At 37.2% G+C, this 23,169-nt stretch overlaps 2 protein-coding genes across 4 annotated transcripts in view; one reads left to right on the forward strand and one right to left on the reverse strand.

Moving 5' to 3' along the window:
- Window positions 1-646: 646 nt before the first annotated feature.
- Window positions 647-8,731, reverse strand: yif1b (Yip1 interacting factor homolog B (S. cerevisiae)). 3 transcript variants are annotated; one of them, XM_084718136.1, is made up of 8 exons: window positions 8,575-8,731; window positions 5,693-5,783; window positions 5,270-5,399; window positions 4,943-5,047; window positions 3,627-3,763; window positions 3,103-3,258; window positions 2,824-2,917; window positions 647-2,145 (listed from the first exon to the last, which is right to left on the reverse strand). In XM_084718136.1, the coding sequence occupies exons 1-8, from the start codon at window positions 8,609-8,611 to the stop codon at window positions 1,990-1,992; spliced, it is 906 nt and encodes a 301-aa protein (XP_084574262.1). In that variant the 5' UTR covers window positions 8,612-8,731; the 3' UTR covers window positions 647-1,989. The 3 variants fall into 3 exon arrangements, with proteins under 3 accessions (XP_084574262.1, XP_084574261.1, XP_084574263.1); XM_084718135.1 differs by having other exon boundaries at window positions 8,566-8,723; XM_084718137.1 differs by having other exon boundaries at window positions 8,590-8,715.
- Window positions 8,732-15,194: 6,463 nt separating this feature from the next.
- Window positions 15,195-23,169, forward strand: part of LOC146329207 (uncharacterized protein C14orf132) — a 29,285-nt gene continuing 21,310 nt past the window's right edge. Inside the window, exon 1 of the mRNA XM_084716637.1 lies at window positions 15,195-15,372. Coding sequence (XP_084572763.1) covers window positions 15,346-15,372 — 27 coding nt within the window. The 5' untranslated portion in view covers window positions 15,195-15,345. The remainder of the gene's footprint in view (window positions 15,373-23,169) is intronic.

The raw sequence follows: 23,169 nt of genomic DNA on the forward strand, positions 1-23,169 counted from the left end.
TCATTTGACAATAACAAGTGAGGATGAGTCTGACACCGTGAGGCTGTGCTTTACATTGACTGACAACTGACAGTTATAAACAGCTGATCACCTATTATTCTGAAAACAAAACTGCTCTGAAAATACACTCTTGAGTGACTGGCTGCTCGACTTCATTAACATGTTGCTCAATTTAACCGTCATAAACATCTACTCCATCTAAATGATTAATAATGATTTCTAATGACCCATGAACAGACACACACCCATTTGGCAAACATTCAGCATTAATTTGAACTCTAATTAACGTGAAACAGGCAAGCAATAACATGAGTAATGGGCTGGAATGGAAATGTCGAAGGAGGACACCATGGCTGTAGTGTTTGTCAGAGAAGCGAATATTTCAGCTTAGCAGATTTCCTGAATCTCTGATGACATATCATGCTCATTTTATGATTAATTATAGTAAATCGATTACAGATTTCTCCTTTAAAAACTGAAACGCCTGTAGAGAAAGATTAAAAAGATGACATTTTATTCTGCAGTGCAGGATTCATAGTTCCTCCATAAATGACTGGTTATGGATCATGTAATGCATATATTTTTGTGGTGAAATAATTTGCATCTTTAGCATTTTGAGCACATAAAGCACAAACTCACACCTCAGTAACTCCAACAGTCAGACTTTATTCATCAGTCGTCATATCATTTCAATGGCTTCATTTGAGAAGTCGTATGCTGTCAGCCTGCTTTGACATTCAGGGCTGGGATCCATTCATGATTAATCATGAGAAAGTCTTTTTAAATTGCCTGCCATTTAGAATTAGTCATTCTTAATGAGATGCTGTAACTCCAGGATTATTATTTAAATAAGCTCTTTGTCAAAACATTTGGGAAACGTTTTTATTGGCACCTCAGTTAACTGAGATAAGCATTATAATAAGTTACAATAACGAGTTTCATCTGAGGAACATCCAGAAATTCTGAATGTTGAATAGTTTCCTGAATTAATTTAAGTGAATGTGAATCCTACCCTGGTTTGAATGAGCACTGGCTACATAAAAAGCAGTTTCATAGTAACATTAGACGATTTACAAGCACATTAAAGCACAAGAAAGAAGCTCTGCCTTTAAATCATTTCAAGTATCTTGAGGAGACTAAAACAACCTTCACAGAACAGACCATCTCACCTCATCCCTTTCTTTATTCCATCTCACTTTCAATATGAAAAGCAGTAAATAATTTACTTGGTTTTTAAAAAGGATATCAAAGTCAACTCGTCATGAGGTCTACACCTTAATGTGGCTTTACACAGTTTCTATTCCAGAGTTGTCAGGCAGCAAAGCTCATACATGTATCAAAGCACATACAAAAAGATTAAACAGATAAAAAAAAACACACCAGTTCGGTAACCCTTGTTTCCAGATTAAGTGACAGAACTTTTAAACCTGAATTTGAGTTCTTTCATATAATGAAATGGACGGTTTATGTGCTTTCTTCCTGTTGGCTCAGAAAAATCATTTGTGAGATATCAGACAAACAACACCTGCAATAATACTTTTGCTATAAACGAACATACATACTTAAATATTCCTAAAAAACAATTACAAACAAATAATTACACAGTAGAAAAACAACTTAAAGCCACTTGCTCTTGCTACAAGTTTCTGAAGACATGACATAAAAAGAGACAAAAAAAAAAGGCAATACTAATGACACAGAGCTGTGCTGTGAGAGAAGAGGCAGCGACGCCTCACATCTTCTCGTAATGGTCTTGTAGCGTGTTGTTTTGCTCCATACATACATGGAGTGAGTCTTGTAAGTGTGCCCTTCTGTCTTTATGTCTGGAAAGTGATGGGATGTCATCCAGACAACCGTGGCTGTTCCATGCTTCATCCAAGTCCAACTTCTCTGATGTGTGTGTGTTTTCTTGAGGGTTTTCAGGGGGTGAGATGGCATTCAGATAACAAAGTTCATCTTTTTACACAGTGAGTGTGTGTGTTCCAGGTTTTATCTGATGAGGTGGAAGGTGAGCCAGTACATGAAGACGGGCTGCGCTGCTGCTATGGACATGGTGAGGTACATCCTCAGCTGGTTTCTGGTTCCCCTCACCAGCCTACCCTCTGCCGCCGCCTCAGATAACAGCTTCAGACGCAGAGTGCGGATCTGAGGAGAGACCCGTCGAAGATATTCTTTAATCAGCCATTAAAAAAACATGCATATAGTCTTTTCTTGCTTATTTAGATGGATTTCTATTAGGCAGCATGTGTGAATAGACTGACTGCTTTCAGTTAGTGAAGATGAACATTCATTAAATTAAATATTATATATAAATGTTTTTTTCATCCTCTCAAAGTATATTTGTCTAAATGGATAAACGGCAGTACAAGTAAAGGGAAAAATGTGTGTTTTTGATTTTGAGGTGAACCATCCCTTTAAATTCTTCCTTGTCTGTGTGAAAGCTGACAAAAGTGTTGCAGGGATCTGTGGTGATTCAAGGTGAGATTTAAGGAAAAATATCCAAGATGCCAAGATGGAAACATTCTTTCCAGTAAATAAAGTATATAATTATTTGTACTGCCAAGGCATCTAATATACATGTGTGCAGTAGACATCTGGTGTACGTCTAGTGTCTGGCAGTTTTTGCTGGCAAACAGCAGGAATTCAACACTGGCGCCTCGAGCTGAGGCAGAACGGGCCTCTGTGGACACTGTATCAGGTGGATCAGGTTAAGTCTCTAAGAGGACTAACTTAGTTGTTTAGTCCGAGTCAATTATTTATAAACAGGAAATCTGTAAAGATCAATAATTAAAACTCTCAAGAGTTAACGGACGCTTCACTCACCATAAAGACAAAGATTGCAACACAGCACCACAGTAGAGAGAGATAGTACGCTGGCTTGCCAAACAACAGGCCTGCTACGACACCTATGATCATCCTACAGAGAAACACACAAACACACAGTCTCACATTAGATATATCAGAGCCTTTTAAAATGAAAACACTGGAAATTTAGCTATGAAAGAATAAACAACAGAGCAAAATAAGAACATACAAGTGATGAGGGGGAGGGAGCAAGAAATGCAGCAGAAATGCAAATGTAGAAAAAGATGCTGTACTTACCCAACATATTTGTAGCCAGAGAAGGCCAGCAAGTCTATGGTTGTGAGGTCAGTGTTTACAGTCACGAGGTAAAGTGAAAGCAGGACCGCCAGGACTTCCATGATCAGCCACACCAACGCTGAGCTGGCCTGAACTCCCAGCAGCTCCGGAGAAAACCTGAAGGCGACGCAAAATTACACAGATTTATATTCTGTGGACTCGATGGTAGACCTCTATAATGTGACAGTGTGAGGTGGTAGATCTTTATTATTAAGCTGCAGTGATGTTTTTATTTTATTCAGTTTTTCTTCTAGCCTACGCTTATACAACAATCAAAACTTTAGTACCATTCAGTAATGCACTACAGCGATTCATAATGTACCTTGGTGTGCCTAGCATTCACATTAAACTAACACTGTTATTTAAAAAGACATAAATAAAGACATCTGCTACCTAACTGTTAATGATCACTGCTCAGAAAAAGAATCAAATGATTATTTTCACAACCCTGGATCACTCTGATAAAAACATGGACGTATGTGTACCTGTTCTGTGTGCCGAGGGCCAGTCCAGCCACCAGGACGTACGTGATGAAGCCCATGGCAGGAATGTAGAGGTCGGGAGCGTTCACATCAAAGCGTGGAGCCACAGGAGTGTCCTGCTGGTAGCTCACCTCCCAGTTCTAAAACACACACACACGATCACACAGCTTACTAAAGCCTCCAACCTCCGGCATGAAAGCACGTAGTATTTCACAGCTAAAGCAAATCCTGAATATTTTATCCATGACTTTCCACACTTAACACGCCTTTCAGAGAGCTACTGAAACATCTTGGTTATGTGGAAATATTTAAGACAGAGGGTATCTGTAAGCTAAAAGAAAGGAACTATTCTGATTGGTTTGGATTAATTTTTCAATAAATTTGAACTACCATGTTTTGAGGTGGAACTGGAAGCAGATCTTTTGTCTCAACATGCAGCAGATAAGGAATACATGAGAGGCCCATGGAGAGAAATCATTATTTCAACACGCCTCTACTAAGGTTGCAAATTCTACACACTTTCCTTAATTGATTATTGGTAAAATTATCAATCAATTAATCGTGATTAAAAAACATAAAACCTTTGCTTATACTCAACAAAACCAAATGTGTTTTTTCCCCTAAATACATAAAGTCTGACATAAACACATAAACATATATGCTTGAATATCAGATAACATGTGGAGCGTGGTCATAAAAATAATCTGTTAGATTTCAGATCTTTATTTGATAATGGATCGATTAAATTTTACTTGATCAACCTATTTCTCAATGACTTCTTAATCTATAATTGATTAATCATCATCATCCCCAACGTCTACCTTAGACGTTAGGGATAAATTTTGGATAAATAAAATAAAAAAAAACGTATTTACAATACAATATCACATTACCTCGTCTACAAATTTCAAATACGTTTGGTTTGTTGGCCAGCGATCTGTTTGATCTTTTTCTTTGGTGATTGGATCTCGTCTTGATATACGGTAAGAATTTTTTTTATTTTTTGGTAGTTGGTTTGGTTTATTTCTATGAATTCAACATGGCATCATTGATTATGACTGACATGAATGAATACAGTTGATGAATGAATGAGTTGATCATTCTTGACAGAGGCCACATGAGTTTATTTAGTTTATTTCTATGATTTCAACACTAATTTTTTTTGTTCACAGTGTAGCATTTACATCATGGAATATTAGGGTGTTTACCTTGACACTTCAGTTTACTGCACTGATTTGGATATTAATGCATCAGAGATGCAGGCAGCAACACACTGCATAACAGAATAATGTACATTTATCAGGTGTAAGCAGACTTACCTCATGCATGTAAGGAAAAACTAGAAGACCCAGCTTCTTCCCCACGTAGACTGTGTCCACAGCAAAGTAGTATTTCAGCTTAGAAATTGGGATGAACCTGTCCAGCTGAAACAAACAAACAAACAAACACACATGCTTTATTTGATGGGGAGTGTTGTCCTACAATATGGTAAATAATTCAATGTGGCCTTTCTGTTCAGCCTGCTTTTGCTTTGACCTGATGAATCACCAGGGTTTTGAGACCATTTAGTGGGAGCCTTTAGTCACGTAGAGCTGTTTGTGATAAGAATAATCATTAAAAAAGGCATATTTATGAGTCAGACTTACATTCTTGTCCACCATTTCCCTTCCCTGGGTTGCCAGTGAGCTGCCATATGCCATGGCCAGGTTGGACATTGGGTCTGACAGGATGGACTGGCCAGGAAATCCTGCTGCTTGAGGCCCGGCATTCTGGTTGCTGCCAACATGACACAAGAAATGAAATCGACAGAAAGCACACAAAGGACGCATTAACTAAAGAAAATCAAATATGTAGTCAAATCTATTGTGATGAGATGCTACAAAAGACTGCAAAGTTGAATTAGCAGACGGTGAATTAGAATAGTTACGCTCTTTTTTTCTTTTTAAGAGTCAAAATTTTATTTTGGGGGCATGACCTAACTGGCCAACAAGTTGATTTTTCCTTAATGTGATATAAGACACAAACATTTGTATCAACAGTTTCCAGCCTAACATCAGCGCTGCTCTCACCTGTACCCTGCCTGTGGTCCACTTGTATCCTCAAACAGCTGGCTGCCTTCTGGACCGTCCGCAGCGGTGTTCCTCAGACGCATATTGGGCTCTAGATGAAAGGAGAGAGTGGGCAGAGAAAGAGATGTGTCAAACAAAGGAGCGGATCCCAAACCACTCAAAATTAGTAAAGCAAGCGCATGCAAGGCAGCTGAAAGTACAGGAAATTTTAGAAACCAGTGTTCGTATGAAGAGACTTGACCAAGCTTTCCCTCACTATTTCATGTTCTTTAAGTGATACTCAAAAGGGATAGTTAACCCAGAAATGAAAATCTGCTCACCCTCATGTTGACTGAAAGTCGGGTTTCGTTTTGTAGTCCACACAACACAGCTGAGTTTTACAGGAAAAAAGTGCTGCAGAATCTCATAACCAACTGAAGTGAACAATGACCAAGCAGAAAAGCCCCAATATGCCATTCGCTTGTGTGCGCACACCGTCACACCACACACACCCAGTTCAGATGCTGTGCACGCACACATGAGAGTGGCTCCTAGCTAAAGATCTGGATTTGGGTGTAAATGACATCTTTCAAGTGAACTTAGCATGTTGGGGCTTTAGGAGACTTGGCTTACACCAAACAAGCAGTATGGAGACACTTACGTTTTTTTGTTTGTTTTTTTCCAGTTGTCTTTTCTGTTCACTTAAATTGAGTTTCTGCAACACTGTTTTTCTGTCATACTCCAGCAGTGTTTTGTGGGCTACAAAACAAAACCCAACGTTCAGTAAACATGAGGTTGAGTGGATAATGACTGAATTTTAATTTGTGGGTGAATTATCCCTTTAATAGACATTTAAGACAAGCCAGTCACTACCACTAGCTGCCCTGTGGACTAATGATGTCACAATACCAGAATTTTACACTTCAATGCAATAACAGTATTAAAAGAAATATCTCTTTTGATACCATGACAAAAACAAATAAATGTCCTTGGCACCCCAAAATGGATAACATCCTTCTTTCTTTTTTAATTAACAACCTGCACACAGTGCCAGTACAGAAAAAGTCACTAAACACCATCGAGTACTTAAATTTTTTCACTTTAAAGCTTCTGCACTTTCGATATAACTGACTGTTTCATTCTTTTAAACAATGTGATATTGAAAAGCACTGAAGCATTGAGACACGCTAATAATTTGAAATTCTTCATACATGCAAACGAGTGGTAAGGAAATTAAATTTACCTTTGTGTTATTATTCTGCATTAAGGGTATCTAAGTCTTTTTAGAGTCTTCTAGCATATTAAAGACACTTAAATTTTTGAAATACGAATGCCTGAGATGTAAATTGTACTACTGGTGGAGCTCTGTTTGTGACACACAACAGCAGTGTAGGCATGTGTAGAGACACCTAATCTGTAGCAGACTCTTCATTTCCCACCCATGAATGGCTATAAATTGAAACTGTGCTGCTGCTGTCTCTATTAGTGTTTGGAGTGCTTGTCTGTATGTTTTATATGTTGGTATAAGAGCATTTTTATCTGGGTTTTATTCCTTCAAAGCCAAACTAGGGAAGAGGACCACAAATTAGCTATGGACAGAAGTCCTATATAATGCATTTGTTTTTGTTTGTTTTTTTAAAATACGTTTCTACTACGTTCTGTGAATGAGACTCAACAATCGGATTTTTCTCTGGTGCTTTTACAATCAGCTCTGACAAATTCTGAGAGCAAACTCTATTGATTCTACCTTTAAACAAAGTTTGAACACAAAACAGCAAATTCTTGTTAAGGAGAAGGAACTCCTTAACTTCATTCCCTGAGGGAGCACATTATCACAGATCATCACAAGAGCAGATTATATCATCCTGATGAGCCACAAGCAGTTTCAGTTTGGACTTCCTGTCCCTTTAATCTCTGACAGCAAAGACAAAAGGATGGATATGACATAACACATACAATGTGTTCGGTCTGCACACAGATACACCTCAACAAATTTGACCTAAGGTCTTTCAGCAGTAGCCTTGTGATTCCAGTCTTGTAAAACATGATAGTGAGGTCGGCCTGATTGCGGTAACTAATATCTTAAGTGTTAAATAAGGGTATTCTGGAGTGCCACTGGATCCCCTGAAGACTGTGCGTTGGCCAGGCTTGTTTACATTTTGGTTATGCACAGATGTCTGTTTGCAAATACTTATTTTAGGGACATTAGGTAGCGTTAACATAAATGTATTGGCAATCGCCTCGTAACTAATTCTAATCAGAAATTTAGTTAAGATCAAAATAACACGCCTGGAGAACCAAAGTATGCCTCTTGCAGAATCCAAGTCCCAAAATCTAAGCCAGGTTGAAGCGTGGGAACAAACTTAAGCGCTGATTAACACACTAACGTCAGCGTACAGGAAAAAAAACACGTAAATAGCTTGGTATAACACAGCACTTGGGCTTAAACCGTCTATAAACAAAAGTTTCCTATAGTCATTGCACAAACACGTCCATGCAGAAAGGACACGAATGACATGTAACGTAAAGCTCCCGGTTAAATAAGGGGGACTGCCGTTAGCTAGCCTAGCCGGTGTACCGTTAGGTAAATTAGCTAGTTAGCATTTTTAACCTAGTTGGTGTTTATCAATAGTCTGTGAAGAACCAACTATCCTAATAGTTGGTCTATTCTAATTTATTTTGCTAAAACAGTTTTCCAGTTTTAACGTTAGACGTTAGTCTGTGTTTTCACAAATTGTGCAGCGTTAGTTAGCTAGTTATTAGCCTCAGCCGGCTGACAACAGCTACATTCAGTTCCGTTTACGTTGGATCCCAGAGAGCTAGCAGGGACAGAATGTGCGCGTGCAGCCGCTGATAGGCTATTAAAGACTGATTTGATCGATAAACTCACGTACGTAACTTACGCTGTCTGAACCCACTTTGAGTTGCAGTATAATCCATTTGGACTAACTTGATGGTAGCAGTCGCCCTCAGTTGACCAACTGTACTCAGGAGCTAGTTAGCAAGCTACACGGGGAAGTTGGAGTCATTCATAAAATTTACACGGAAGTAAACGAGCGTCCTTTTTCTTCTTCCTTCGTTTTAATGAAGGTTGCAAATCAACGTGAACACAGAATAGCGCCACCCACTGTATATAAGTAAAAAAGCATTTCTTACCTCTGAAATCCTTTATATCCACCAACTGTTTGCTTTACCACTTTCCTCCAATTTCTGCTACTTTAATTTTAAACTTGTCTCATCCACGTTGGTGGGAAGTAACTAAGTACATTTACTCAAGCAGTGTAGTCCTACTTAAGTACAAATTTTGGTACTTGAACTCTACATAAGTATAAGTGAGTATTTTGTTCTCATTTATATTTCTACTCCACTCCATAAATATTGTACTCCATTACATTAGATCATGTTAAGCAGTTAAAATTACCTCCATCTCTACTAATAACTTGCATTAAAAAGTACATAAGGTCTAATAATAATAATAATAATATAGGCTAATACTAGCAGGGGCCATCTTAGTATGTTTACTTTAGGTACATAATAATATAATAGGCACTTGTTAAATATAAAATTTTGTGCCAGGCTTTTACTATAACCATAATGGATCATTTTCATAAATTATTAATTATTATTTTCAATAAATTAAAATGAAATCCAATAAATCTTACGCTCTCTTTGCACATTGCCACTGGCACTGCCTGTAGGCACCTACATCCTATCAGACTTGAACTTTGCTCCCTGGCACTTACTCGTGTTGTTCTCTTCTGACTAGATCCTTGCTTGTGTTGCACCAGCTCTCAGATGTGTGTTACTTTGGTTAAAAGTGTCTGCTAAATTAAACTCTAAATTGTAAAAATATTTTTTTCACCACTCCTGTTCCATGGTATAGTATACATTACATTAAGTATTATGTATGTTCAAGCCTTAATATTAAAAAAAACAACTGATACTTTCATTATTCCCTATGATGTATCACTGATTTCGCTTTAGTTCTACTGCAAACATTTTCAAAAAATATTACTTTCACTTTCCTCCTATAGCTGAATTATTAGCAACCTTGTTCTCTTCTTTTCCCACATGAAGTAAAACCAAGTAAACCACACGTATGTTTATACATGTTTGTACCTCTGCAGTAATTAATAAAACACTGATTTTCAGTTCAATAGATGCATTTGTGATTTTTAATACACTAGTTGCTGCCTGAATTCAGTTCAGTCACCAAGTCCGCCAATAATGCAATGGAAATGTCTCAAACATCATGATGACAGAAACTTGGAAACTGAACTGTGATTGAAAGACACAATCATCATAGCAGACAATAGCCGATGACAACAGCAGATGCTTGCTTGCAGTGGAGAATGACCGTGGTGATTTCCTCTGAGACGTCCACAGTCAGGAATGCTTTTCTGAGGACAGGAGCAGCCACATTCCAGTATTCAGCAGTGCCAGTAAGCGTGTGCGTTCTGATGGGAAGTTATTAAGTGAAAAACAAGTGATAAACATCCAGTAATCTGTAGATCTTATTTCGGATCTCAGGCAGAATTAAAATTATTTTGGGATAAGTTTGCAAATAAATATTGGACAAAATGAACCTCAAGTTTCAGCAGGTGATGATGCAAAAAGATCATCAAAGTTATTACAGTTCAACTAATCCAGGTGACTAAACAACATACCAACAAACAAACACAGGTAATGCATATGGATAAAAACACTCATCAACATCCAAAAAAACAATTATACAAAGGTATGGGGAAAATGGGCTTGTGCATGAAACTGAAATTCCATCTGATCTGAAACTGAATTTAAACAACAAATGTGAAAACCTGTTTGTGATCTGAAAGATTAATCTGAGAGGAAAAAAGATAGGGAAGAAAGATGAGATTTTGGAATTTACTGTGGCCATTTTGTGTCACAGCTGACCATGGTTACACTTTAACCTGTGATGTGTCATCCAGAAATAAGAAGAGGCAGGTGAATGAGTCAGTGCTGTCATTTTTAGCCATGCTAACTGCATATGGAAAAATATGGAAACTTTTGCAATTTTGTCACACAATGTAATTGTAGAATTAAGTGTGTATAAAGTCAACATTATGTGACGTGCATGGCCAAATATTTCTAATAATCAAATGCAGAAGTTGCAGAAGTAGTTTATAGGCAGATATGATTTATGCTAAACTTTAGTTAATGTTTTATCATTTATAAAGTGCACTCCCATGGGTGTTGCCATTGTTGTGTGATGTCAGACAACTGTTTCCTCATGAAGTTGGGGTTGATGGATTTGACTCGAGTTGATAAGTAGGAACTCAGATTTTTAGTGATGTTTCATTGTGCTTTTTCTAGTAAGAGATAGGAAATTTTTGAACTCCGAGTGTGTTCTGGAGCACAGCATTAGCCTTGATACATGTTATGACTGCTCTACTGGGTGAGCCAATGGGGCCCCCATGTTTGTAGTTTTTAATCAAATATTTAAAGATTTGATTATATAATTATGAGAAGTTATAAAGATATATGCTTTTATATAGAAATGCAGACTATGATATACTGTATATTGCTTTTTTGTTTTTTTTTATGTCTTATACATGTATTTTATGTTTTTATGCATATTGTCTATAAATTACCAAATCATATATCACACATATTTACTATAGGAGCTTGTATCTGGTTTGACTGTCATATAGATTACTTACACATTTCAAATTAAAGATATGAACATTTAGTAAAATATATGCCTCTTTTCCATATATGTGGCTATGGTGACGTCATTATTTTTGCTTCTGTTTAAATAAGCCAAAGAGCTGTTTAGGCAGATGGGAAGTGAATGTGTAAAGAATTGTACATGCAGAAATACTGCAGGCAAACTGATCTGGAGAGACAGCAGTACTCCTGTATAATACACATATAAAACACAATAACTTACAAACTGTGTGGGGTAATTGTCAAATAAATATGTGTGGGAAAAAAACAAAACAAAAATTAATTACCTGTCTTTCTATCAGTTCACTTTTTTCTCTCTTTTGTTTAAAATGACTTTGTGTCTCACTCTCTCTGCTGACAGCTGGACTTAATGGCCCTCAGGGAAAATGACCATCTCTCCTCAAATGATCTGCATTGAGCACAAAAAAGAGCCACACATCGCCGTATCTCATCGCCCTTCCTCACATGCATACACATGTACGTACATGTAGGACACATACATGTGCAGTAATTTTCTTGTCTTACTTGCTAACTAATGCACAAACAAAAGCCAGAACAGGGACTATTTTAAGGGGTTTTCTCATGCAGTAGTAATTGTTCCAAAGGCCACAGAGTACAATAGAGGTCTACAGATAACAGCTTGGTGTGCTGTGACATTGGAGACACATAAGTGGCTTGGGGTGAATCTGTCTTTGGAGATTAAATTCAACAACCTAGACGAGCTCATTTCAAGCACAGACAAGCAAAAAAATGGCGTTTGCATGTGTGCCTTGCCGTATCTGAGCAACACCGCATTTTCAGTCTTAATGTGGTATATTTGTGTGAGATGTTTTTTTTCAAATCTTCTGAGACCATTTGTACAAACAGGAAAATGCACTTTACACACTGCACAGGATCCCAGGCAGTCAAGTAATAAGGTTACGGTTTTTGGTTTTGTACATTCAGCCTGAAAGCCCATTTTTGACATGTACATGAAAAAAAAAATCTGCATGGTAACATGAGAAATTCGGAAAAAAGTAAAAAAAAAAAAAAAAAAAAAAGTTTTAATGATGCTTGGATGGGGTGGAAAAGTAGGTTTATCAACAGCAAAAGAGACAAAGCAAGGGGTAGAGTTAGGGGGACTGTTATTTTGCATTAACCATCACATACCATGAAAGGAGATGTATTTATCTAAATATCACTGCAAATGTCTTAGAGTGTACAGACCACCAACAAAATCTGTATTCTTTGAGGAATTCTATACTATGCTTAGAGAAGGCACTTCAACCATGTATATTCATCAACAAGCATAAGAGAGTAAACACATTTTCAACATGGTTACAGGTCTGTCTGATTAAAACTTAATCCTGACTGCTAAAAAGCTAACTAAAAAAAGGTCCTACTTGTCTTCAGAGACAAAGCCCTGTACATTCAGAATACCTGAGTGATGTATGTGAATTTGAAAATGCAATTACTGGACCATTTCCAGTAATTGTATTTAATTTACATTTAAATAAAGACAATTAATGCCTCTATTAAAGAAGGGAGGTTCCCGAAGGACTTGAAGTCAGCCATAGTTGCACCAATTCATAAATCAGAGGAACTGACTGCTATGAATAATTACTGGCCTCTATGCATGTTCCTCGCTGTCTCTAACAGTGTAGAGAACTGTGCTGCTGAGCAGCTGACCGCTCATTACAACAGCAGCTAAGCTTTCCACTGAGATGGCAAAAGGCTTGTTCTTGTGTGTGCTGTTGGGGCCTTAAAGTAGGCATTTGATACTGTACCCATCTCTAAAATAGCCCATTTTAATTTCTCTTCAAACACACTGAATTGGCTGAAGTCCTAGCTTGCAGGAGGCGTCAATTGTGTGAAGTTGAGCAGTGAAACATCTCCCTTCATGAACAACGGGTGTGCGCCGAACAGCCATCCCGGGTATGAAGTTCAGATGTATGCAGATGATACTGTTAATTATGTCCATTCAAAACCCAAAGAACAAGTAGCTTTAAAACTCTTTAACTCTGATAAATTACATTTTTTTCTACAAAGACACACTCTGCATCTGACTGTGATTATAAAGTCTGTGTACCCAGAGTGATCATTCAAATTATTCAGTATTATCTTCAACTCCACCTCATTCTTTAAAAAACGTGAAAAAACTAATGCAAAGAATGAAATACAACCTGGTTAATCTTAGGTATATAAACACAACAACGACTAACAACAACAGCATCAACTAACTAAATATGAATATAATGAATATATATGAATGTAATTTCACTGGATGAGCCGACACGCTGTGACTCAGTTCACACTAGTTTACACATATTATGCGATGCCCCTCACCCACCACATGAAATTCATACAAAGAGCCAGATGGATAATGTAGGTTAAATAGCTCCCTGCCAAGATGCGTTTGCTGACATTTGCTCTGTGAAAACAGACTGTGATTAAAAATGAGATTAAAATCCATTAAATATAGTCAAATTTACTGAAATATAAAGTAACACAACACTGACTTGCCAAATAATTAGAAGCTACATATATCTTTCTGTGTACCACTTACTGACTAGACACATTTTTTGCTGATGAATTGTTACTTATGACTTTATTAAAGGTTAATAAACAATTACTAGTGCTTTATATATCAGTTATAAGATATTAAAAATGACTCTAGGTTTGTTGTAACTTTCAAGAATTCTCTTTGGCAGGTGTCAATTAATTTCAAGTTTCTTACGATACTTTTGTTTCTCTAATAATCCTTCAAGTTTGCAGTTATAAATGTTCATTACATCGTTAAAACAGAGCCATTGGTGTTTTACGTTCTAATAACCCAACAGCAGTGACTGGGTTGTAGTATGCTTGAACAGAACTGGTTCACATGACATGTTGTCCAACCTCATTGAAAATCAAAAGTGCTTATACTTGTTCCGAACAGGCACACTTGAGGGTGGAGTGAAAGGCCACTGTCACAGATTAGATTAGATAAGATTAGCGTTTATGGTCTCCCCCGGGAGAAAATTGCCTTTGACATTCGAGAGAACACGGACGACATACATCTAGAGTCAAACTACAGTGATATACAGTATTACATCCAGATCCATACACACCAGAACATAAGAATATTGTGCAGTGCCCTAAACCAAAGAGTTTCTGAAGCTGCTTGAGTAAGTAAGTTACGTGCAATTATAAATTTGAATAAGTCATTAATAAAGTTTTGTTTCAATAGTCTATTAAGAGTGCAGATAGTATATAAAATTGTCCAGCAGCCCTTTAACTTCCAGATTAATTAAAAAAACTAGCTAAAAAGTCAAAGCAGTCATGCATGAGGGGAATACACACAAGCAAAGGGAGCTTGTCACAACCTGGCAACATAAAAGTTATTGTTATTAATGCATTAGCTATTTCTCATATATAAAACATTATGAACTGATTTATTAATCAGAATGAAGCCATTAGTTATAACTTATTAACCCTTTATAAAACTGAGATGGAAGCAAGAGAGAGAAAGACAGAGAAACAAGCACATACACAAAGATAATTTTAATGTAAATTTTCAGATGGAGATGAATAATTCAAGGATGAACGTTAAGGATTATGCAGTCGATTTAAAACTGGTATCAGGAAGATGTATGGGGCAGCGATGTCAAAACATCTTACACGCAAAAGTCACACCAGCATCAGTAATTCTGCAAGATTTGCATGGCATGCTTCGAGCTCCAGTTTACCCCCTGCCCCCCTCCAACATACACATCCATACAGAAAGAGAGGGAGAGATGTGCTGAGTGAATAAACTCTTCCATGAAGCATGAAAAGCATTGTGTCATTATGTAGCACATCCACAACTGCACTCATCCAGCCGAGCGCAGCGCTGCGGTTTCACAGACCTTCCTCGTACTCCTTCTCCTTCTCCATTGCATTTCTTTGCCGTCAACGCTCTTTCTTACTTTCCCAACAAAACCTGTTTTCTTTGCACACTCAGGCTGGCAACCATTGATCCAGGGATAATGGAGTTATCGCTGATGGCGGCACAGGTAAGGAAGCAGACATGTATTTACCCCTTCAAGTTCTGACTTTTAAGACTTTTAGCCAATTAAATTTTAAGGAAAGTTGAGCTAATACGTTGCTGAGCTCTTTAATGTGACGTGTGCTTTCATTTTCTTGTATGTTTACTGCTTTGCCTTTATTTAAAAGTATTTTTTTTTTGAACATTTGTGGCAGTGTCCATATCTTTTTGTTGCCAGCTGACAAAATATTAATAACCCATCACCTTATGTCACAATAATCAGAAAATTGTTGTTATCACAAGAGTAGACACAGTGCAGATGCTGTATGTTCCAGTTTTATCAGCCAGAAAATGCAAAGAAAATGACTTGGGAATGATGCGTGGCTGCACACATCAAGTCACTGGAGCATTAGAAAAGTTTCTGTACATTTGTAAAGCGCAAATTTGCATGGTCAATATACAATTTTAGACATACGGAGGTGAGTCAGACTGCAAACTACTGTAGCTTCTTCAAAAGAAGCATGCAAGCAAGAGCTCACGCTTTATTAAAACAAATGAGTCACTACGCAGCTGCTTTTTCACAGTCTTCCTGTCATTATAACAACTTTTTAACTCAACAGAGTGAGGCATCCAAGAGCCATAAACACATGTACTGCGCTGAGGAGGAGAGCAATTTCTTTTTCTGTTAACTTAACAACAAAATTTCAAAGTTGAACACAGAAATCGATGAAGAACTAAAACAGCAATTAAAGGAGTTTCCCATTTTTCAAAGCCTGCATTATTTCTACACATTTATCAGTTTTGTGTGTCAGTATAGACTTTTGTGTTTGAGAGAGTTTCAGGGCTAAAGCTCAAATGAAATTCTTCAAAAAAATTTCCAATTTCCAATAAATTATTTGTCACCTGCAAAGACACTGACTTAAAATAGATAAAAAGATTGTGTTTCTCTCACTGGTGTGTTTGTTTCCTCCTATCAGAATTACTGCAGCACTCTCATCTATTCGCTCGCTCTGTATTGTGGTAAAACATTCTTGTTCCATTTTCTGCCTGTTTTTCTTCTCTCTGTTTCCTCTGACTTATGATGCTGAGCTTAAACTCGCCTGAGGGCTGGGCTTTATGTTACAGTTGAGGTCCCTTTGTGAGGTGTAGGGCTGTGCAGCCTATGGATATATTTTGAAAGCAATTACTGTACTGTGGCTTCCAAGTGCAGGCTCAGTGAAAGCCCTACTTTTACTGCATTGAATTGCTGCTACTTTATTGCTCGCTTTGCTAGAGGAGGCATTTAGAAAGTTTTTTCTTTCTTACCAATGGTTTAAAGGTCCAGTGTGTAAGATTTACAGGGATTAATCTGCAGAAAATGACAGACATGGAGTGTAATATTCATAAGTCTGCAGGGTCACCACTAGATGCCACCAAATCCTACACACTGGTCCTTTAAGTTTACAATAAGAGCTGTTGCAGGGCTGGGTAATAATGAAAATTTGCACAATATTGTAGAGATGACTATTGGTGCAGTCTCAAAATATTAACACAATGATATTTTACATAAACATCCATCAGTAATGTAAATATAATGTCTAAAGAGTCTAAAAACAAATACTAGAACAGTCTGGTAAGTTCAGATAATGACATCACTTTACTGTAATGCAGCCTTTAAAACTAGGAAAAGACAACACTTAAGTCACATTAAAAATAACAATTTCCAAATTCTAAGACAAAATTTCTAGTCTATCATGATATTGATATAATATCAACATAATTTACAGCTCGAATGTCTCACTTGAAACAAATAAAATATTCAGTATGGTGCAAAGAATTTAGATTAATTCATGAAGCAAACTTTAGAGGTCAATTGTAAGCCCATTTCAAATTCTAATTAATTTCAAATTTAAATCTGTGGTCATAAAACCTAATTTATAGCAAATTTATTGTGAGGGTTTTAAGTTGAAACCAGTTACTAGATGGTGTTATCGAGGCTAAGCGTCTGCTTACTTAAAAAAACAAAAAACAAAAAAAGAACACCTTGGGATTTTGGACAGGTGAGAAATGTAGTTCATTATGTGACAGTATCTTGGATTATTATATTTCACTGTTTCTGAGTATATCTGCACAACAATTCAGATTTCTCACATTTGAAAATGTTGGTGTTAGTCAATGAGGAAATGAGCTGTCAGTTTAAGAATGAAATGATGGGTTCTGAATAAACAAACTTTTTTCTCCTATACTCATTTGTGTAGACTCTAACAGCTTGAGCTTTCACATATCAAACATTTTATCACACCAAGGAGCAAAGTTAAACAATAAATATGAACCGTGAAGACGTCTTATAGCATGACACATGCAGCAGTCCTGTTGTGCAGATGAGGTGTCTATTTCCTGCAGTGTACTCTGTCCAGCTGTGCAGGTTTGAAGGAAATTCTCCAATGATAACCATCTGCTCAGAGGTACTAAATCAACTAGTCCTCTGTGCAACGACAAATTCAAGTAATGGCAAAATTACAATTCAGTTAGACTTTCAACTTCCAAACTGTGAAATGTTGGGTAAAACAGTGTCTGTCTTGAATTACTCCTGCACGGAAAGCAGATTCAGGGTCCCAGTTTCTGGTCTCTGAAGCGGGCGGTATTCCCCTTTAATTCCCTGAACGTTGTCACTGAGGCTGCTCCAGACGTGAACCCTGTCCAGCTGAAGGAGTTTGATGGAAAACCTCATCTGATAGCCATCTGTTCTCAGATAGTTAATCAGGTGGGCTCAATGTGTGGTCCTTAATCACTCCACGCTACCTGTCTGCAAACACTCTGCAGTCAACGCCTTAATGTGCTCACTAAAGAAAACCACACACCTCCAAAACTTTCACAGAAATGGAAAAAAAAAGTGGCAGCTGATTGGCTCCACGGTCAATGAAATGCGTCATGGGCTTAAAAATTAAGCTATGTTTGCATGCAGCAGCTATACAAGGTCAGCAAATTAGTCAGATAAGATTTGATTTGATTTGTATCTCCTTTAACCATTGGCTAATCTTCCAAGAGTCCACATCGAGATTAAAAACAATTAAGCACATAGTAAATCATAATACTTAAACATATAATCATATACATGTATAGATCCATCCCATCATAGTATGAGGTTCACTCACTCCTTTTTCAAACCTAAACTTTGAGACCATTCTAGCTGCCTTGTTTAATGTAATCTGCAGTCTCCTCATATCTCTGAGCTGCATTACTCCACACTGCACAGCAATAACTAATGTGACTGTGGATTGGACTATGACATATTACCTTAATATACATATTATCTGAATGTCTTTAGATAAAAACTTTGCAATTCTTCCAATCATTCCTGCCATTTTCACAACTCTTTTAGAAAGATCAGTATGAGTCGCCCAGAGAGATTGTTTTGTATTTTGACCACCAATAATTTAGCTTCTTTAACCTCATCAATTTGAACACTGCTGTTTCCTCCTCGTTTGTGTCATACATATAATCATATTATTTTATTTAACACTAATTTATTGTTTTCCACCCATTTGATAACAGATTTAAAATCATTAGCCAAATATTCATATAACTGAGTTTGTGAGTCTGCTGCTGCAGTGATGGTTGTATCATCTGCAAACATTCAAACATGCATTTGAGTTTGCGGGAAGATCAATCGTATATATATAATAAACAATAATGGTCTGAGGCAACTCCCTTGTGAGATGCCACATGTAAGTGTACGAGGGGAAGAAAAGGAGCCATTAACATAAATGGATTGTTTTCTACAACTTAAGTAGGAACTCATCCAATTGGTAACGTTCTTACTGAAACCATAATAAGTCAGTGTTTTAAGTAGAATAGTGTGATCTATCAAATCGAACACTACAGTGAAATCAAGAAGTAATGACACAAGTTTACCTTGATCAAGGGCACATAGCCACTTATCCATCCTATCTATCAATGCAGTTTCACTAGTGGATTTTTGTGACATGCATGTTGTGCATGGGTTAAAAGGTTATTAATTCCATATATTTCCAAATGTGGTCACTTACCACTCGTTCTAAAATTTTACTTAAGGAGGAGAGTAAGCTAATTGGGCGACTGTTGCACGGAGTTGCTTAGGAATGGGGCTGATTTTTGCATGTTTTCACTTTATGGGAAACATTCCTTGTTGCAGAAAAAGATTAAATAGATATTTTACAGGTCTCACAATATGTGAGGCTGCAGATTTCAACAGTTTATTGTCGATAAGATCGTACCCTGGGGATTTTTCATCAGGAAGTGAAAGCAAAATTTTTCTCAATTTCATGTACTGATACATCAGGTAATACAAAACTGCCATTTTTCCCCTGTCATAATCTTATTATCTGTTTCACCCACCAATAATTCATTTGATACATTACTGATCATATTGGACCTGAGATCATTTACTTTTGATTTGAAATAGTGTCTGCTGGTTTTGTGCTAATCTTCCCATCAACCTCAACACTAATAGGACTAACATTATTTGACCTACAGAGCAAACCATTCGCTGTGTGTCATACCTGTTTTGAATTGTTTTTACATTTCTCAAAAGCTGTATTATAATATAGGGTCTTTTTCTGATGATTCAGTTTTACAACAAAATTTCTGCATTTTCTGTATATCATCAATATCTGAGTCTAATCCTGATGTAGATGCTATAACCTTTGGCTCATCCCTGTGGGATATTGCTTCTCCCAGTTCCTGGTCAATCCAGGAGGATGGTTTGGTTTTAATTGTGCAATAACTATAGAATTATAATTTATACTACATAAAACACTGGGCATGTGAGGAATGAGCAGGCTGTTTGTTGAGAAGTGTAATGGACATTGGAAGGAAAGAAAACTTGAAGCGACTGGTACATCTTAAAGTCCACCACATTTAAAAGCGTCTTCATCAGATCTAAACAGGAATTTCAATATATCTCAGGATGACTTATGAAAATATTTAATATTTTTGTATGTGTTGTCAGTCATATGCGCTGTTGTTGGTTTAACTGATGCTGAATTTTGCTGATTGTGGCGTTTCAATAACTGATGAAGTGTCTTTCAGCAAGACACTGAGCTGAAACAGGACAGCAGCTGACCTTGTGTTCATGACTGGATTCTCTCTTTTTCTATCCCAAGTCTGCTTTTTTTTTTTCTGGTAGTGAATGTTAGATTGGTCTTAATTAAGGTGTGTCTATCAAAGCGTGTGTGATGGAGAGCTGGGTCAGATAACCATCTGCTAAAGAGTTTATCAGATACTTCAGGGGGGCATCTCTTTGACACAGATGGATCTGATCCATGAGTACATCTTCCTTCAGAATTTCAGCATTATAGGCTTAACTCTGAGCTGAGAGTTTGAGCTCTTCTATCAGTGTGTTGCAGGGGCACTTTACTTTACTTTGTAGTTGCCATACAGTATTGTAGAAATATGTGACGTAAACACACAAGAAGAAGTTTTTAACCAGATATAAAACAGTCTCAATTAAATACTGATGAGGATCGACTATTTCTATATAGTTATTCTTAATGCCTGCCACTGGGTCCAGTTCTCTGTAATCAGATGAAATGATTTATGACATGGAGACTAGAAGACACAAATCGAAACACTACCGCTTTTGTCCACAGGGGCCTTCAAAATCAACACAATATGAAAGCCCCATATATCTGCTTTAATGTAAAACCCTATTTCAGCCTTATTAAATTCACCCCCCAACCACAAAACATCCATTATTGTGATTAAACTGAATAGACAAATTGTCTTTACTCATATGCTTTCATACACATTAAAGTAAAGACAGCTGGAACAATGAGGTCATGTAATCCCTCAACACCCCAATTTTGCATTAAGCCTGAGGTGCTGATGTGGAATAGGGATACATGTGTGTAGCACAACATTTTGCACTACAACTAGTTTTCTCATCTCCTTCTGCAGCTTCTTGTCCATGTCCAGTCCTCTGCAGCCAGTGTTCAAAACACAACAGCCACTCTTGCATTTGGCCTTTACAGTACAGTATCTCAAACCATCACAGTCAGCTGGCCTCCTCGCTTAATACAGGTGCTCAAAGAACCTGAGCCTGGCATCCTTGTTTCTACAGAACCATTGCTCATAGAACCAGATCCTGCTGACAAAGCCAACATTTGCCACAGGTGTGGAGTGTGACTTTAAAGTATATTGACCCAAAAGAGCACACAGACAAAAGGTGGAGTGCACAACAACAAAAAATATTTTTGCTAAAATACAAGGGCAGATTGTTATGCAGATGAATAGCAAAATACAAAGATAACATGTTAATATAAAATAAGCACAACATGAAAAGTGAAAGCATCTTTACAGAGTCTGTTCCGTTGTTTTTCTCAGCATGATAAGCAGAGGTTTTGGACTCTGCTGAACACATTAAACATACAGGCAGATGAGTCACTCATGGCACGCATAGTATAAGCTCTGTAATGCATTCAGGATGGATGGCATGACAGATTAGACATATACACACACGTCAGACATATATATGGATGGACACAACTGCACTTTTGTTACATAAATGAGTCAACAGTCAACCTACTCTTCACCTCAAAGATGAGTCCGTTCCTTTATAGTGAGATTGTTTAGAGAAAGTTTTTATTGCAGACAAATACACTCATTCATTCATCGTTTAATTCACGACAGTGCATACTTATGTTGTCCTGAGTCATGTGTCTGAGCAACCTGTAACCTCATTATATACAAGTGTATCGTGTGAGTTAAAACTTATTTCTATAGTACATTAAATCACATTGCTCAAGCAGTAAACAGTGCATTAATTTTCAGTGATACCTTGGTTGTGTGGTATTATCTCAGTTGTCAGACTTCTATGTTTTCGTTTTTATTAGAGGATTAAGATAATCTCTCTCTCACATAGCATATATCACTTATATTGCATTACATTATAAAATACACAACCCCACACAAACATCCCTGACAAACCAGTATAAACAACTAAAGTATTATGTAATGAAGCATTAGAGAAAGAGGAAACATTTTCAGAAACCTATAAACAACGTAATACTATGTGTGTTGTCTACCTGTGCTTGTGTAATTAATATTATCCTGTACTCATGTGAGTGACCTGTGAATACATAGTAACATGAAGTGCTTTGCTTGATTTGAAATCTGTTCAGGTCAAACACATAAAACCTTTTTTTCTTTCAAATAGAAAGCCAAAAAAATTAAACAAAAATTAAAAGTTAAACACTCATTAACTAATAATGGAGAAACCAAATTTTCACATGACTTTAAGTTGTAATCCTTAAGATTTCAGTTGTGGTAAATTTGGGGACACGTGGTTACTGGTGGAGGAGAAATGCAACAGAGGAGCAACCGGTGAATGTGTTCACAGTGCAGCCAAAACAAATGTATATTGTCTTAATAAAGACATCAGTCAATAAAAGTGCAAGTTTGGCTGATTTCTTGTCTTGTAGACACAGTCTTGCTGGAAAAAAAAATCCAGCCCATCCTCACCAGGAAAACATGCATGTTGTGCAACCAGCTTATTCTGATGACGTATGTATGCAGGGGTTGGGGCGGGTGGATGGTGCAAACAAATACAAGACTTTCACCCAGGAGGCTGGGGTCGAGTCCTGTTTGAAACAAAAAGTGAAAATAGTTAGGCCTATTTAAAGTTTTGAGTAACTTAAATTTCTTTGAGGGTGTGACTTTTGTTGTGTGACCTCTGTCATGTGACATATCCCTTAAAGAGAGAACTACAGCAAAATGTCATTTTACAGTAAAGTAAAGTTTTATCGCATTTAATCTTAACCACAATCTTTTCCTGAATCTAACCAAGTAGTTTTATTGGCCTAAACGT

This window comes from Lutjanus erythropterus, chromosome 4 (genome assembly GCF_056507025.1).
Source record: "Lutjanus erythropterus isolate fLutEry1 chromosome 4, fLutEry1.hap2, whole genome shotgun sequence".
Taxonomy (NCBI): Eukaryota; Metazoa; Chordata; class Actinopteri; order Lutjaniformes; family Lutjanidae; genus Lutjanus; species Lutjanus erythropterus.